Here is a 14,929-nt window from a genome sequence, read left to right on the forward strand (position 1 = left end):
ACCGTTTAAGAGATGCGGTGTGAAAGGGGTTTTACCTGGCAGACCTGTTTTTGGAAAGTTTTCAAATACAGGATCAAAGCCAGTTATGCGGTCTGAAAGCAGCATAAGTGAGTCTTCTGGCCCACTATGATATAGCCTGCCCTATTTGTATTGAGTCGAGTGGGCTAAATCACAGTGCCTGGTGGGACAAGGTCCTTTAGCCCACTAGAAAATACAGTAGATTCAACCCTTCCTTCTGCCCAGCTACACGAGACGTGTGACGTACCTGACAGGACACGACCCCCCTGCTGCGTCGTACAGTGGTAGCGCCAAGCAGCGCAGTCGTAGTGAGCGCGGCTGGGCCGGACTGTACCATCTCACTGCGGAGAGGGGGGTGACGTGAGTGACGGATGACCAGCCTCGCAGTGCTCGGCGCCAGTGATTCCCCCCGCGCCCGTCGCCAGTGGTAGATGCCGCAGCGCAGTGCTCCCAGGCCACGCCCCCCACCGTCACTCTGCTGTGTGTTTCCCGGGGCCCGGAGCGGACACTCGGCCGCTGGTGGTGGCGCCACTCGCCGCCGCTGCTCCCCGGTCTCCCCCATGGCCCTGTGCGGGGACGTCGGTGCCTCGTCCCTCCCCAGCGAGCTGATCGTGCACATCTTCTCCTTTCTTCCTCCTCCGGACCGGCTGCGGGCCTCGGCCGCCTGCTCGCACTGGCGGGAGTGCCTCTTCTACCCGGCGCTGTGGCCGGAGCTGCGGCTGAGCCTGCGGGTGTCCCTGGCCGAGCGGCCGCGCCTGGAGTTTCTCATGCGGAAATGCGGCTGCTTCGTGCGGGAGCTGCGGGTGGAGTTCGCGGCGGAGAACTACGTGTCCGGCTCGGCCGAGCTCGGAGCGGCCTCCCCGTCCTGCTCAGCCCCAGTCCCGCAGGCAGGTGGCGGCGGTGGTGATGGGGACGCGCAGTCCTCGGCTCGGTGGCTGGAGGTGCTGAAGACCTACCTAGAGCTGGTTCTGTGCGTGCTGAGTAGCATCCGGAGCAACCGGTGAGTGACAGTTGGCAAGAGGCGCCGCAGCAGCCGCGCCCACCTCCCCTCTGTGCAGCTGTATCAGGGATCTGTACTCACCTACATGGGGAAGGGGCGCAGGGGTCTGCACTCACCTGAGGCGGAGGGGTGCACAGGGTTCTGCACTCACCTACAGGGGTCTGCACTCACCTACAGGGGTCTGCACGCACCTACAGGGGTCTGCACGCACCTACAGGGGTCTGCACGCACCTACAGGGGTCTGCACGCACCTACAGGGGTCTGCACGCACCTACAGGGGTCTGCACGCACCTACAGGGGCCTGCACGCACCTACAGGGGCCTGCACGCACCTACAGGGGCCTGCACGCACCTACAGGGGCAGGGAGGGTTTCACAGGTGTCTCACTAACAGGGGCAGGGAGGGGTACACAGGGGTGTGCACTCACCTACAGGGGCAGGGAGGGGTGCACAGGGGTCTGCACTCACCGACGGGGGCAGGGAGGGTTTCATAGGTGTCTCACCAACAGGGGCAGGGGGGTGCACAGGGGTCTGCACTCAGCTACGGAGGGGAGGGGTTACAGGGGTCTGCACTTAGCTACGGAGGGGAGGGGTTACAGGGGTCTGCACTTAGCTACGGAGGGGAGGGGTTACAGGGGTCTGCACTCGCCTGCATGGGGGAGGGGAGGGGTTACAGGGGTCTGCACTCGCCTGCATGGGGGAGGGGAGGGGTTACAGGGGTCTGCACTCGCCTGCATGGGGAAGGGGAGGGGTTACAGGGGTCTGCACTCGCCTGCATGGGGTAGGGGAGGGGTTACAGGGGTCTGCACTCGCCTGCATGGGGTAGGGGAGGGGTTACAGGGGTCTGCACTCGCCTGCATGGGGTAGGGGAGGGGTTACAGGGGTCTGCACTCGCCTGCATGGGGTAGGGGAGGGGTTACAGGGGTCTGCACTCACCTACAGAAGGGAGGGGTTACAGGGGTCTGCACTCACCTCCATGGGGTAGGGCAGTGGTTCCCAACCCTGGTCCTCAAGTACCCCCAACACGTTTTCTTCTGTACAGTGTAATGTATGGAGCTGACAGGCAGGGTTTTGTGCAGTCTTATTCCCTGCTGAGGAAGTGGGCGGACACACCAGACCCAGCGTAACACTTGGGGGGGGGGGGTCATAGGTTTATTTCTGCAGATTGTAGTGTTCATTCTAGCACTCGCCATTTTTGAAAACCCATGCAGTTCCTCTTCCCTGCCTGGGGTGTCGCTGTCTGCTTTGGTGTTTCTAGCACAGGTCTGGTTTGCATATCAGTGCTGATATACAGACCACACCATGCTAGAAGCACTACAGCAGACAGTGACACCCCAGGCAAGGAAGAGGAACTGCATGGGTTTTCAAAGATGGCGAGTGCTAGAATGAACACTAGATCCGAGTACTAACAGTCATCTAAAAACTTTTATTCCATAAAAAAGATGCATCATAGAAAAAACAAATTGTTACAAAAATAAATAAAACAAAGTGAAACTTTTATACGTGGTAAGAACACCTGCTAATAATTAGCAATATTCCCTTAATACTCAATAATATTTCCCATGTGCTGACCCTCACAATAGAGGATAGGTTTCCAATGTGTTGGTATAAAATCTACGTCCATACAGGTCAGTGCCTGCCTGCATGTATTTGTATAGATTTACCCTAGACCACAGGTTCTCAAACTCTGCCCTCGGGACCCCACACAGTGCATGGTTTGCAGGTCTCCTCACAGAATCACAAGTGAAATAATTAGCTCCAACTGTGACTCTTTTAAAAATGTCAGTCAGTAACGAGCAAAACTGTCAGGTGACCTGCAAAACAAGTACCATGTTGGGTCCCGAGGACCGAGTTGGGGATGCAGTTAAAATCCCGGCGGTCGGGATCCCGGCGTTCAGAATCCCGACCGCCGAAATCCTGACACATTCTCCCTCCGTGGGTGTCCACGACACCCCTGGAGGGAGAATAAATTAGTGTGCCGAGCATAGCGAGGCACCGGGCCCGCTGCGTCCCCCCCCTTGTCGGGATTTCGGCTGTCGGGATTCCGGCGTCTGGATTCTGAACGCCGGGATTCAGTACTGAATCCCCGAGTTGGATAACCACTGCCCTAGACAATACATTACCTAAGTACTGCTTCAGGGTTAATTGGATATCCCCAATGAGAATGTAAGCTCTCACGAGCAGGGACCTCTTACCTCATGTGCTGATCCTTTCTTACTTCAGCAGTCTTCCACTGCACCAAAGCACGCTTTTGCTGCCACCTTGATACTTATGTTGCAGCAATCGGTTGATGTTCTTATAATCATTTACCCTGTATTTGTCCTGTATTGTCTTCAACTGTAATGGGCCCCATACATCAGCAATCACAATTTATGGATTTTCAGATATAGGGATATTTTGGCCAGATAAATGGATTTTACAATCTATCTGATTACTTTGCCCACACATTACAGATTTATTTCAGTGATTGGCAGATTTTTCCATCTAAAGATTGCATCTTCATATCTGGAAATTGCCCAATCGATTGCTGTTCATAATGTAAATAGATGAAGAAGACGAATTGGGAATGCCCACACATATAAAAAAGATCTGCAGATAATACCAGATTATTAAACATGTTTAAAAACCTGATTAAGCAATCGATTGGTGATTTTGATTGGGATTGCCAAAAGGGGGAGCCCACACATCTAAAATTAATTTTGGCAATCATCTCCATATCTGAAAATTGTCACAATTAATTGCTGATGTATGGGGCCCTTAAGTTACTGTTTTCCAGTTTGATTATGTGTACTCTGTAATGGGGTGCTGCGGAACCCTTGTGGCGCCATATAAATAAAAGATGATGATGATGATACACTAGTAGGATTTTGAGGTTTTTTTTTTTCTTACACTGTTGACGTACCAGGCCAATAAATCGTATGAAAAGTGGCATCGTATATCATTTAGTTACGATTCCGATGCGTGGTTCCGTACGCTGTATCCAGAGATTGTCACTGCCGCAGCAAGGATATATCGTATCCCAGGGCTGTGAAAAGAAACGCATGGGGGATACTTCATATGTAAAATGAGCATACATGATGTATCGCATGCGATCCAGCTGCCGGCGCAAGTTAGCATACAATACCCGGCCTTAAGTGAGTCGATAGGGACAAAGTTGCTTGTGCTTCTTACATGGGGCTATTTGGTAAGAGATGTAGTAAAGTAGCATCATTTGCCTGTCTTGTAAACCCCAGCCAAGTCATCTGTGCATGCAGTTCAATCTGTTTATATTGTCAGCGACTGCGTGGACAGGAGGGAACCTGGTGACATCACTGACCGATCTCTTAGTGTGGATGCCCAATCTCGTTTGGCCAGCAGCATCACCGATACAATAAATTATATAGACGTTGCTGCTCATCCGGTTGTGTAAGAAGTGCTCGGCGCTGATTTCGGAAACCGCCGTGATTTTGGATGCTGTACTAATTTTTAGTGTTTTAGTCAGTCTTCTCATATACCGTATTCCAGTCAGAATATGCCTCCTCTGTCATTTAATGACTTTGTTCCTTTACAAAGCTTTCCCCCTTAAGTATACCACATGCAAACTAAGTTTACTTCTTTTCACATCTCGGTCTTCAAAATGTGGTCCTTTTCGGGACCAATAGTTACTAAAGCGCTACCACAGACTATGTTTCAGCAAGCCGTGCCACCCAACAAAAAAAAAATGATGCAGCCTGAGTGGCAGTGGCGCAGTTGCAAAAAATCCGTGACTGCAGTAGAGGAGACTTCTGCGGAAGTGCAAACATGCATGGCAAGAGAGACAAGCAGCCGATCTAGTGAGAATAACTCAATGCAAGTCTAGCTCAGCAATCTGCTGATGCTGCAGGACATGGAGCCTCGAGGGTCATGGAGTCCGCAGCTGCAATATAAACACATCAGTCAGCTCAAGGAACATGCAGATAATGCATTGCTCAAAATAAAATAATGGCACTTTAAACCTGCTGTATTTCACTATGATGCAATTATCTAGTATGAGACATAAGATAAATATTGAGAACGTGCTAAAAGCCCATACACTATGCGATTTCGGCCCGATTTCACCAGGTTTGGGTGGATTGGGCCATGAAATCGTGCAGACCTCCCATCTGACCCTGCGCATCGAGTCAGGAGGTCAGACGGGCTGCACATAAGATTTGGTAAATCTTATGTGCAGCCTGGAAGCGGGAAGGGGACGCGGCAGAAGGGGGGGTGCTGTGCACAGAGACCCTGGCAGGGGACGCAGTGAGCGCACTGAGCCATGAGTGGACCAGAGAGCCGGGATGGGTAGCGTAGGGGAAGCTGGCGCACATAGAAAAAAATCATTGGTGCCCTGTCTATCTGGGTTTCGATTTGTGCTGTCCCAGGAGCGGGCATCGGGATCGCAAGGTAAAAAAACTGTGCAATCTGCATGCAGCTTTGACTATATAGCTGGATTGTACCGTGTGTACACACAGTCTGTGAATATTCTCGCTACATTTGGAGTTATTACTGGTAACATTGTCTCCTATGAATAATCTTGTACTGTGCACTTTCCCTGACTCCTGCATTAATCCGCCTAGGCCTGCATTTTTTATCTGAAGCATGAGTTTTTCTCATGGCATTAATGGTGTATACGTATTTGATTCTGTTCATCTCCATCTTGCATTTCTTTTCTAGGAACCTTCAGAAGCTAAGTCTGTTTGGCGACATCAGTATTTTGCAACAGAATGGCACCATTACAAGCGCTTACCTAAATAAAGTGGATCCGGGTGGTAAAAAGATCCACCAGTAAGTAGAGTATTGTGGAAAGGGTCACGTGATCGGGTTTTTACCATGCACCGGCTGTTGCTTAGTGATATTATTGTGCTTCTGTAGTGATCCTATGTAAATGCTGATGCTTCTGTGCCGGTAACTACCAGCATTCTTAAGGTGCCCATACACGTTCCGATGCGGGCGTGCGTTTTGAGCTTAAATAGCACGCATCGCATTGCAAGCCTTGTGCATGCAATGCGATGAAAAGCAAGTACAAAAAGTATGTGCAGCACATACTTTTTGTACTGTGCGATGCGGGAGTGCGCACCTCAAAGCACAGATCGCGCCGCCAGCATCGGGACGTGTATGGGCACCATTACTGCTGCATTCAGCTTAAAATTGCCTTCTTTCTCCTTACTCTTCTGAATGATCTTCATTCAACATAACTGCGGTACATGTGTGATGCAAATAAACTGATCTATGTAAGAGGGCAAATGATTTTAATATGTATGTTATAAAATTTCACACCCTCACTTACCCACTTTATATGTAAACACTTATAGCCAATGATGCGGCATCAGCTAATTAAAGGAATTCAGATGTGGTGGTTAATTTAATAGCCTCTGACTAGTGTGTGCCTTTAATTTTAAAGCAGCAATCATTTGCAAGCACAGGATTGCTAATTTAAAAATACGGATGGACCCACTGGAATTCCTGCACAGCCTGCATCTAGCAGGCTATTGCATAAGCCCTGTGGTCAAGAGGTTCAGTTGTTTAGACCAGTGATTCTCAAACTCTCTCACAACACATGTCATATTTCCCAGGCCACCTTTTGAGCCAGTGTTTCTAGAGGTCGAGTGGCTGTAACTTTTTTACAAGATCAAAAATCTGGTTGAAATCCCTCCCCAAAAATGTGATGTTTTAACAGTGAAGGGGGAACAATCCCGTATTGCAATGCCCTATGACAGTGGTTCTCAAACTCCCCACCCGGGTCACCCGACAGGTGCACTCATTACTGACATTTTAAAAGATCCACAGGTGGAGCTAATTATTTCTCTTGATTCTGTGAGGAGACCTGCAAAACATGCACTGTGTGGGGTCCTGAGGACCGACTTTCAGAACCTGTGCCCTAGGAAGATGTTGGAGAGCTGCTATGGGTGTGATTTTCGGGCAGCCACACATTATATATAGAATTCTCATCTCCACAGTTATGAAATTGTATTACAATGGTCTACTTCTGTTCCCGCAGGATCCAGCAGCTCTTCGAGGAGATCCTGGGGAACAGCAGGCAGATGAAATGGCTCTCCTGTGGATTTATGCTGGAGATCGTCACTCCAACCTCTTTAGCGTCTTTGTCTAATCCAGTTGCCAACACCATAGAACATCTCAGCTTACTGGATAACCACACTCCCGCCAATACCACCCTGATCTCCGCCATCGAATTGGAGCGGTTTGTCAATCTGCGCTCGCTGGCTCTGGACTTCTGCGACTTCACGGCAGAAATGACTAGAGTGTTGGCCAACAACAACCACGTGCCTTTGCATAGACTGTCTCTCCTGGTCCACAACACTTCCCTTAAGAGCAAAACCCTGGACAAGATGCCAGAGGACAAAGACTGGAAGGCTCTAACCCGGAACAGCACCAACCTTCGGGTCTACATGATGGCATTTGATGTGAAGAGTGATGACATGTTAAGAATTCTCAAACCAAGCATACCGCTTGAGAGGATCCACTTTGACAGCTATATCACGTGTGTGTCTGGGGCGGTGGTTGACCTCATATCCAGGCAATACGACACATTCCTGACGCATTTCATCCTAATGAACGATGTGAACGACATGTCTAGGTTTCCAGATCTCAGTGACAATAGAAATGAAGACCCGCTGGTTCTCTTAGCCTGGAGGTGCATGCGGCTCTCCCTGCTGGCTATTCATGGTGAGAAAATCCTGCTTATACCTTCTGATTGGGGGGATATTTGCATTGTTTGAAACTTAAATATATTGACATGACCATGCCATCCCATAACTCTTACTTGGGGCCAATGTATTAAGCTGGGTGAAGCGATAAAGTGGAAGGTGATAACACAGCAGCCAATCAGCTCCCGTCATTTCTCAAACCCAGCCTGTAACATGACAGTTAAGAACTGATTGGCTGCTGCATTATCACCGTCAACTTTATCACTTCACCAGGCTGAATACATCTGCCCCACTGTCCTGTCTGAAAATCACAAGTTGCTGATTCTCCGCAGGTTTAATACTAGGACTTCAATATTTGGGTTCTGCTTTTAATATAATTAACCATTTAAAATGTTGGTTTTATGTGAAAGAAGCAAGCCTCCGCTTGTTGTAGAACTTGCCAAATGTCAGTAGTGTAAAATAAGCAATGTTACATACAATGTTGCTCATTTTGGCCCTTCTGAGTGATATCATTTTCAATATTGTCTAGTGTGTACGCTCAATATCGTTCTATTGAGGCTCCCACGGGTCACCCATCGTCTGTACATGCAGCTCAATCTTGGCTATATTGTCAATGACTGCGTGGGTGGGGGTGTGATGTCACTGAACAATATCATTAACAATCTAGTACATTGTCTGTGCAGTCTATCGTTTACTTGTATGTAACTCATGGAGCAAATCGTTTAGTGTGTATGGGGCTTATGGTGTGTACACACGCATCGATTTACATTCGATTTGCTTTCGATTTTCTCAATTCCACCCCCTTTCGATTTGGCCTCTGCTTTCCATTCAATTTCACATTCGATCTGAACTTTTGCTTTCGATTTGCATCCAAGGCACAGTGTACACATTCTATTTACTGGATCGAATTCGATATTTGCTTGCCTGCACAGTCTTTTTGTTTTCGATATAGAGAAAGTGGGAGCGCGCATCGAATCAAAAACCTGTCAAAATCGAAGCGTGTGTACACCCATTTAAGGTGGAAACACTATAACTACTCAAAGGTCCTTATTCTTTAACAGGCCACAGGTTTGTCCTTCTGGTTTTCTGGCTGCAGAAAACTAGAAAGTACGGTTCAGTTTGTCATGTTGGTTATGTTGACATATAGGTATTCAATTGTTTTTCACCAGTGTTTCCGCTTGCTATACCTGGGGGTGGTGAGCTGAAATGCGTGACTGCGTGGCTAAACCTGACAATAATGAGCATGATATGATCAAAAAAATAGTTGAATTGAATGTCTCCTTATGATCTCTCGTCTATTTTTAGACTAGAGATCGCGGGTGCAATATAACAATTAAATACTCTGTAGTGATCGCGAAAACCCCCCAAAATGATGGGTCCCTGGGACCCCTAACTTACAAAAATCAGGGTTCTACTTGACCTTTTCTGGGTCCCAGTTCTTCCCCAGCATGGCACATACAGAAGCCTTCTCCTCTCTTCCATATGGCATACACCCTGAGCCAAGGGCCAGCCTGAGCCTCTTTTTTTTTTTTTTTTTTTTGTTTGGTAAGCAAACATAGATTTGGGCACCCCAAAACTGTGGCTGTTTGGGGGGGGGGGGTGTAATTAATTGGCAATTTGCCCACTCACATAAAGCAAGATACACATATACTAGAAAAAGGCATAATGTCGGAATAGGGACACCTGTGCTGCACCAATCAGGATTGTAAAAGTAATGGCAGCAGGAACAGGAGGGATAGGGTTAGTGAAATCCCAGCAGAGTGGAGGAGGTGACAGTGACACACAAGAGAGCAGCACCGTGAGGTAGGAGAGGAGGAGGGAAGTCTGCAGCACGAGTCCTGCTAGCAATAAATAAATCCCCTTACATGAGACAGCCAAGCAGCCTGCTAAATGGACCACGCGCCCCTCTTACCTCTACTTCCTGCCCGGGTCTGCTCCGTTCTTACTGTCACACCTCCCTGGTCCTGGCCCCCAATGCTGGTTTCAGGTCCTCGTGCTCCGTCCTCACACCAGCCGCAGCACTGTTCCCCTGCTGAGCAGCTGCTTCTGGTGTTGGCTCCAGCCGTCTGTTGTTGAGGCATAGTGCGGGAGCCAGCTTACGCGGCTTCCGTGCACTGCTGCCTATGACTCTGCGGTGACAGGGACCCTTTCATTTTCGCGCCCAGCAAATGTATGAAGCGGCTGTAAGTCACGCTGTGTCTTCTCCACGGTCGCATCACAACTGAGGGGGAAACAGATCCCTCCGCCCTTGTCACACATATTAACACGGTGTGCACGCCGAAATTCATAAAAAATAAGTCCCTGGTGCTCCAAAGTGGGTAAAATACTCGCTATAGCGAGTATGTGCGAACCCTGCATTGTAACAGTGGAGAGTATTGCTGATCCTAATACTTAAAATATCTACATTCTTCCTCAACATTCAGACATGGGCGGGATGGAATACGGCACCAGTTTGGTGGGCCATGTGGGCTGCCAGGCGAACTAGGGCTTTTGTTTTTGTTTTGTTTTTTCTTTTAAAGGTCCGTACATTTATAAGTCATGGCTTTGCCTTGTAAATAATTGGCCCTTTAAAGAAACTTCGGAGTTCAGCTGGAAACCCGCACGTCCACTGGACTCGCACCGTATTACGTCCCACCCCATTTTGATGATCTGAATGTCAACATTATGAACCTACGCTAATGGAACAAAAATATTGCTGCCTGCTTGGGTTATGGTTGAACGCTTGATGGATGGATGTAGGTCTTTCCCACCTCCAATACTATGTTCTGGTGGGTTCCAAATTTGAGCTATCTTGATACTCAAGTATGACTCTCCCCTTTAAATTATGATTTTCATTGTCATTTTAATTATATGAATTGCTGTAACGGGACAAATGTGAGAGCCGGGACTAAATGTCGGAGGCTTGTAGTGTAAAATATGCCTGAAATGTTGGCAGGGGAGAAGCTGGTTATGGGAATGAAGCAGGAATGTGGGGAAGAGGACGTTCATTGTCTGATTCCAGGGTCTGCATCCTGCCTCACTTGCCACAGCGGCTGTATTGCACTAAGGGTAAGGTGTAGGTTTAGTCAGGTTATATACACACAGGGCTATTTTTGTGCAGGCTCCAGCAGGAACTGAGGCCCTCATTCTAGTTCACTCTTTCAGACAAAATATTTCTTAGATGGACAAAACCATGTGCGCTGCAGGTGAGGCAGGTGTAAAACCCCACCCAAATCTAATTATCCCTGCACAAGTAACACCTGCCTTACCTGTCCATCTAAGAAATATTTTGTCTGAAAGAGTGAACTAGAATAATGGCCTCAGTTCCTGCTGGAGCCTGCACAAAAATAAATATATATATATATATATATATATATATATATATATATATATATATATATATATATATATATATATATATATATATATATATATATATATATATATATATATATATATTCTCCGCTTTATGAAAAACCCCATTTAAAATACAACTCAGGTTTTGCTTTTGAAAAATGTGCTTTAAACCTTAGTAACGAGATCAGCAATTGTGATAAATCTCAGCTCCTTCATAAACCCCATACAAAGGGAAGGTTACAAGTTCTGGGGCTATGTTATGGGGTGTATATGGGTGGTTCCTACAGCCATGTACAGAGCGGTGTCAGATCTCTGTGCACTCATAATCCTGCACTGATGGTCAGTAAACTAGTGTCATTGTGTCTGACAGCACATTCTGAATGCACCCATATGATAAAGTGCTGCGTCTGACGGTCTTTGTATAGAACAGCTAGGACTGCACTTTACGGAAGGTGTACAATACTTTGTCGCACATTGAATAAGCCATTCTAGGTTTCTAGTCTGTTTTTTTTTTTTATTCGTTTGTGTTGGTCACCGGCTCTGTTTTCCTACCCAGATATCTCTCTGCTTTAAACTGTGTTCTCACTATCCTGCACTTTCTATAGAAAGTATATAAAGGATGTTGTCACAACTGATAGGTCTTTGGCAACCTAACATCATTTTCGCCCCCATGCAATCCACATTCGCTGCCTAGCTTATACATCTGCTCGCACACACGAAAAAAATCATTTGATGGTTGTTCACTATGGAATGACTTTTCCTCCGTACGTAATGAAAAAGGACTTGTCTTTCATTTTAAAAAGCTCCCAAAGATTTGGGGACGGGCGCTGATGTCGTGTGACGTCAACCCCTGAACAAGAAGGGGCCAGCACCGGCGTTTCGGTGGACCCACCCATAAAATGCCGGGTGCTTATCCCGGAACGCCCCTTGCCTTTCGAAAAGAGAGCGAGCGCCCCGGTGAAGGAAATGTTCGGCTGAGGCGCTCACCGTGGGGGTTTGAGCATTATCGCACATGCGCAGCTCCCCACCATCAGGGTCGGTGCTGAACTCGGACCTGTGCGCACATGTTTGAATCCGGCCCCTTAGCGTGAACACTATTTTATGGTTTTGGCGGATGCTTTCCGTATATACCAAGTTCAGGTCCTGGTTGTTTAATACCAAAGGTTTAAGACGTTCTTGTCCTGACGTTCTTATCCGTATTGTCCTGTTCTGCAAAATGTTAAAGGATTTGGTCATGTCTGCCCTTGTTGACTGTCGAAAAGCATCCTAAAATATTTTGGAGTCCTATGCATGCTCTTTAAAAAAAAAAAAAAAATTGCTCAAACATATTCATGTGCCACCGCCGTAACCAAGCTCTTTGTCTGCCGCCTACAGGTTACACTGTCTGGGCCCACAATCTCATAGCAATCGCTCGCCTTCGAGGGCCGGACCTGAAAGTGCTGGAGGTCACGGAGGAAAGCATAGACTTTGACCAAAGCGAGCTGGCCGATCAAGACGTGGACCCGGTCCACAACCTCATAGAGCAGGTATCCAACGGCTTGCTCCGGCCTTGGCGCGCCGTGATGGACATCGAGCTCCTCAGCGTGTTCACCGAGCCGGCTTGCCACTTTTACAGAGAGATGCAAAACTTCAGCGAAGGCATTTAGCTTTTTAATCCCGTAGAGGTTTCCTGTGGTTACATATGCAAATAGGGGTCCTATGTTTTCTCAGTAGAGTGAGTTAACCCTTTTGTGCTGTGTTTAATCAGTATTAGCTATATAAAATTGTATGTGTGTATCTACTTCTTGATCAAAAAAAAAAAAAGGAAAGTCAGGTATTTGGTTTAGAAAGCTGAAAGTGACGTCGTTCAGGGCTTTCGCGGTTAAAAGTGCCTCTCCACGGCAATCCGCCACTGGCGGTTCATGGTCAACCATAGGGAATGTCCCTTCTCTAATCAGAAGACGCTTCGACTACCTGCACCGGAGACACAGATGATGAACAAAAAGTACTTACTGGCTGTAGGAATCTACTGTGTGTCTTGTAATAAGTTGTAATGCCTCGCAGACCAACTTCTGCTCTATACATTTTTTTTTCTGTTCTTTTTAACCCTCTAGATAACGTTGGCCTTTGCTTCACTTAGATGAACTGCATTAATGGTTAGCAGGGCCTATGTATGAACCGGTGACTCAGAAAAGATGTTTACGAGAACGTACAAAGTTTTTTTTTTTTCTGTTTTTTTTCTTTCCCCAGGTTGCTAGATAATGTTGGTATTTAGTGCATTTTGTTTTATTTTTTTTCCACCAAGTATATGCATTTTGTACCCGCGACGCCTCCCCCAACCCCCCCCCCCCCCCCCCCTCCTCCACAGTGTGCATGGAGAGTGACGTACGTCTAATCCATTTCGTTTACTTTTTTCAATCGTTGTGTGGTAGTGGATATGTAATGCAAATCTTTAGACTCTCCGCTTACTTGGCAAAGGAAATGTTTAACCTATCTATGTAGAAAATGTATAACTGAAAAAAAAAAGTCATTATTCTTTGTAACAGTCACTTTTTATCCGCTGGTGTGATAAACGTTCAGTTCTACTTTTTTGTGGCAGTCCAAAACATTTCACTACCTTTTTTTTGTTTCGTAATATCGAAAGCGTTCAAGGGAGCTAATTACGTAGAACGTGTCTCTGCACACGTATTAGCGAGCTTTTATTCGTGAGATCCCTGACCACGAGTCACTGGATTTTTCTCTGTCAGCGCCTGTTTCAGCTGCCAAAGAATAGATAAAAACCTTAATGAAGTGCCCACATGCTGGCGGAAGGTCTGGCCGCTACCAAGGCCGGCCGAGAAAAACTGCTAGATTGTAATATAAATGGTCGGGTTTCGACCTGCGGTACGCAGCTGTGCTGTGGTTCAGTGTACAACTCCTCAGACTTCTCGACAAATAACACACCTGTTTCACTGTGACTTGCGAATGTAAAGTGGTAAGATGAGAAATATCGCTGGTATAAGCTGCTATATAATGCATGAAAAAAAACATTCCACGAAGTTTGTTTTAATATCTTGTTCTATCCGAGAGGCTTTAAAAGCCGGTTTAACTGTTTCAGGGCCATCGCGGTATGGACGTGGTCTCTGTGAGACTTCCATCTGACCCCAGTTTTAAGTGGTACGAATGTTGTGCATTTAATGATTATATATATAAAAAAAAAACATGGACAGTCTGCAATAACATATATGAAAACGAAACCAAGTGTACAGTTGGCCAATGAGGGGGGCCCAGCAGTGCTGAGACCTCGCTGCTTCCTTGTGTAAGCTTTGGAAATCAATTTATGTAACAGATGTCCGGATATGATTCTATTTATGGAAAAAAAGAAGTTTATATGTGTTTTACAAATGGTTTTACCATCTTATATTTAAAACGAGAAAAAAAAATACTTTGACAGGTGTGCACTGTCTTGTTACCAGTGAGCACATACCATACGGAAGATTTTATATGTACATCAGTATAGAGGGTCCACCGGCACAGTGTGTGAGGGGAAAATTAATGCCAGGTGTGGGGGATATTTTATCTTATAAGTGCGATCAGATTCAAAACAGGGGAATAACTTTGGGAACTCCTGACAGAAAATGAAGAAACCAGCAGAGTGTTAGAGATGACTGATGATGTTGTTTGGTTTATGTTAAATGTATATTCTTTTAATCAATTAATAAAGCATATAAAACAGTTTGCTGCATCTTTGTTTTTGTTCCTTTTTTGTAATTTTTTTTTTTTCTCTCGGTTGCTTACATATTTTTTAAACCTTTTTTTTTAACTAGTTCCAGTTGTCTAGATCTTGATCTTTTAAAAAGTCAGTGAACCTGCCACGTGGTCTGTAAAACATGAACTGTTGGGGGTCCTTGAGGACTGAGGTTCACAAGGTTCCCAGTGTGGCAGTGACCCTCCAAT

The 14,929-nt window shown here is 46.6% G+C and overlaps 1 protein-coding gene across 1 annotated transcript; it reads left to right on the forward strand.

The window, feature by feature from the left end:
- The first annotated feature begins 441 nt into the window (after positions 1–441).
- Positions 442–14,708, forward strand: FBXO33 (F-box protein 33). Its single transcript, XM_083167382.1, has 4 exons — positions 442–1,018; positions 5,688–5,798; positions 7,012–7,697; positions 12,389–14,708. The coding sequence occupies exons 1-4, from the start codon at positions 450–452 to the stop codon at positions 12,658–12,660; spliced, it is 1,638 nt and encodes a 545-aa protein (XP_083023508.1). The 5' UTR covers positions 442–449; the 3' UTR covers positions 12,661–14,708.
- The last annotated feature ends 221 nt before the right edge of the window (positions 14,709–14,929 follow it).

This window comes from Crinia signifera, chromosome 12 (genome assembly GCF_055691185.1).
Source record: "Crinia signifera chromosome 12, ASM5569118v1, whole genome shotgun sequence".
NCBI lineage: Eukaryota > Metazoa > Chordata > Amphibia > Anura > Myobatrachidae > Crinia > Crinia signifera.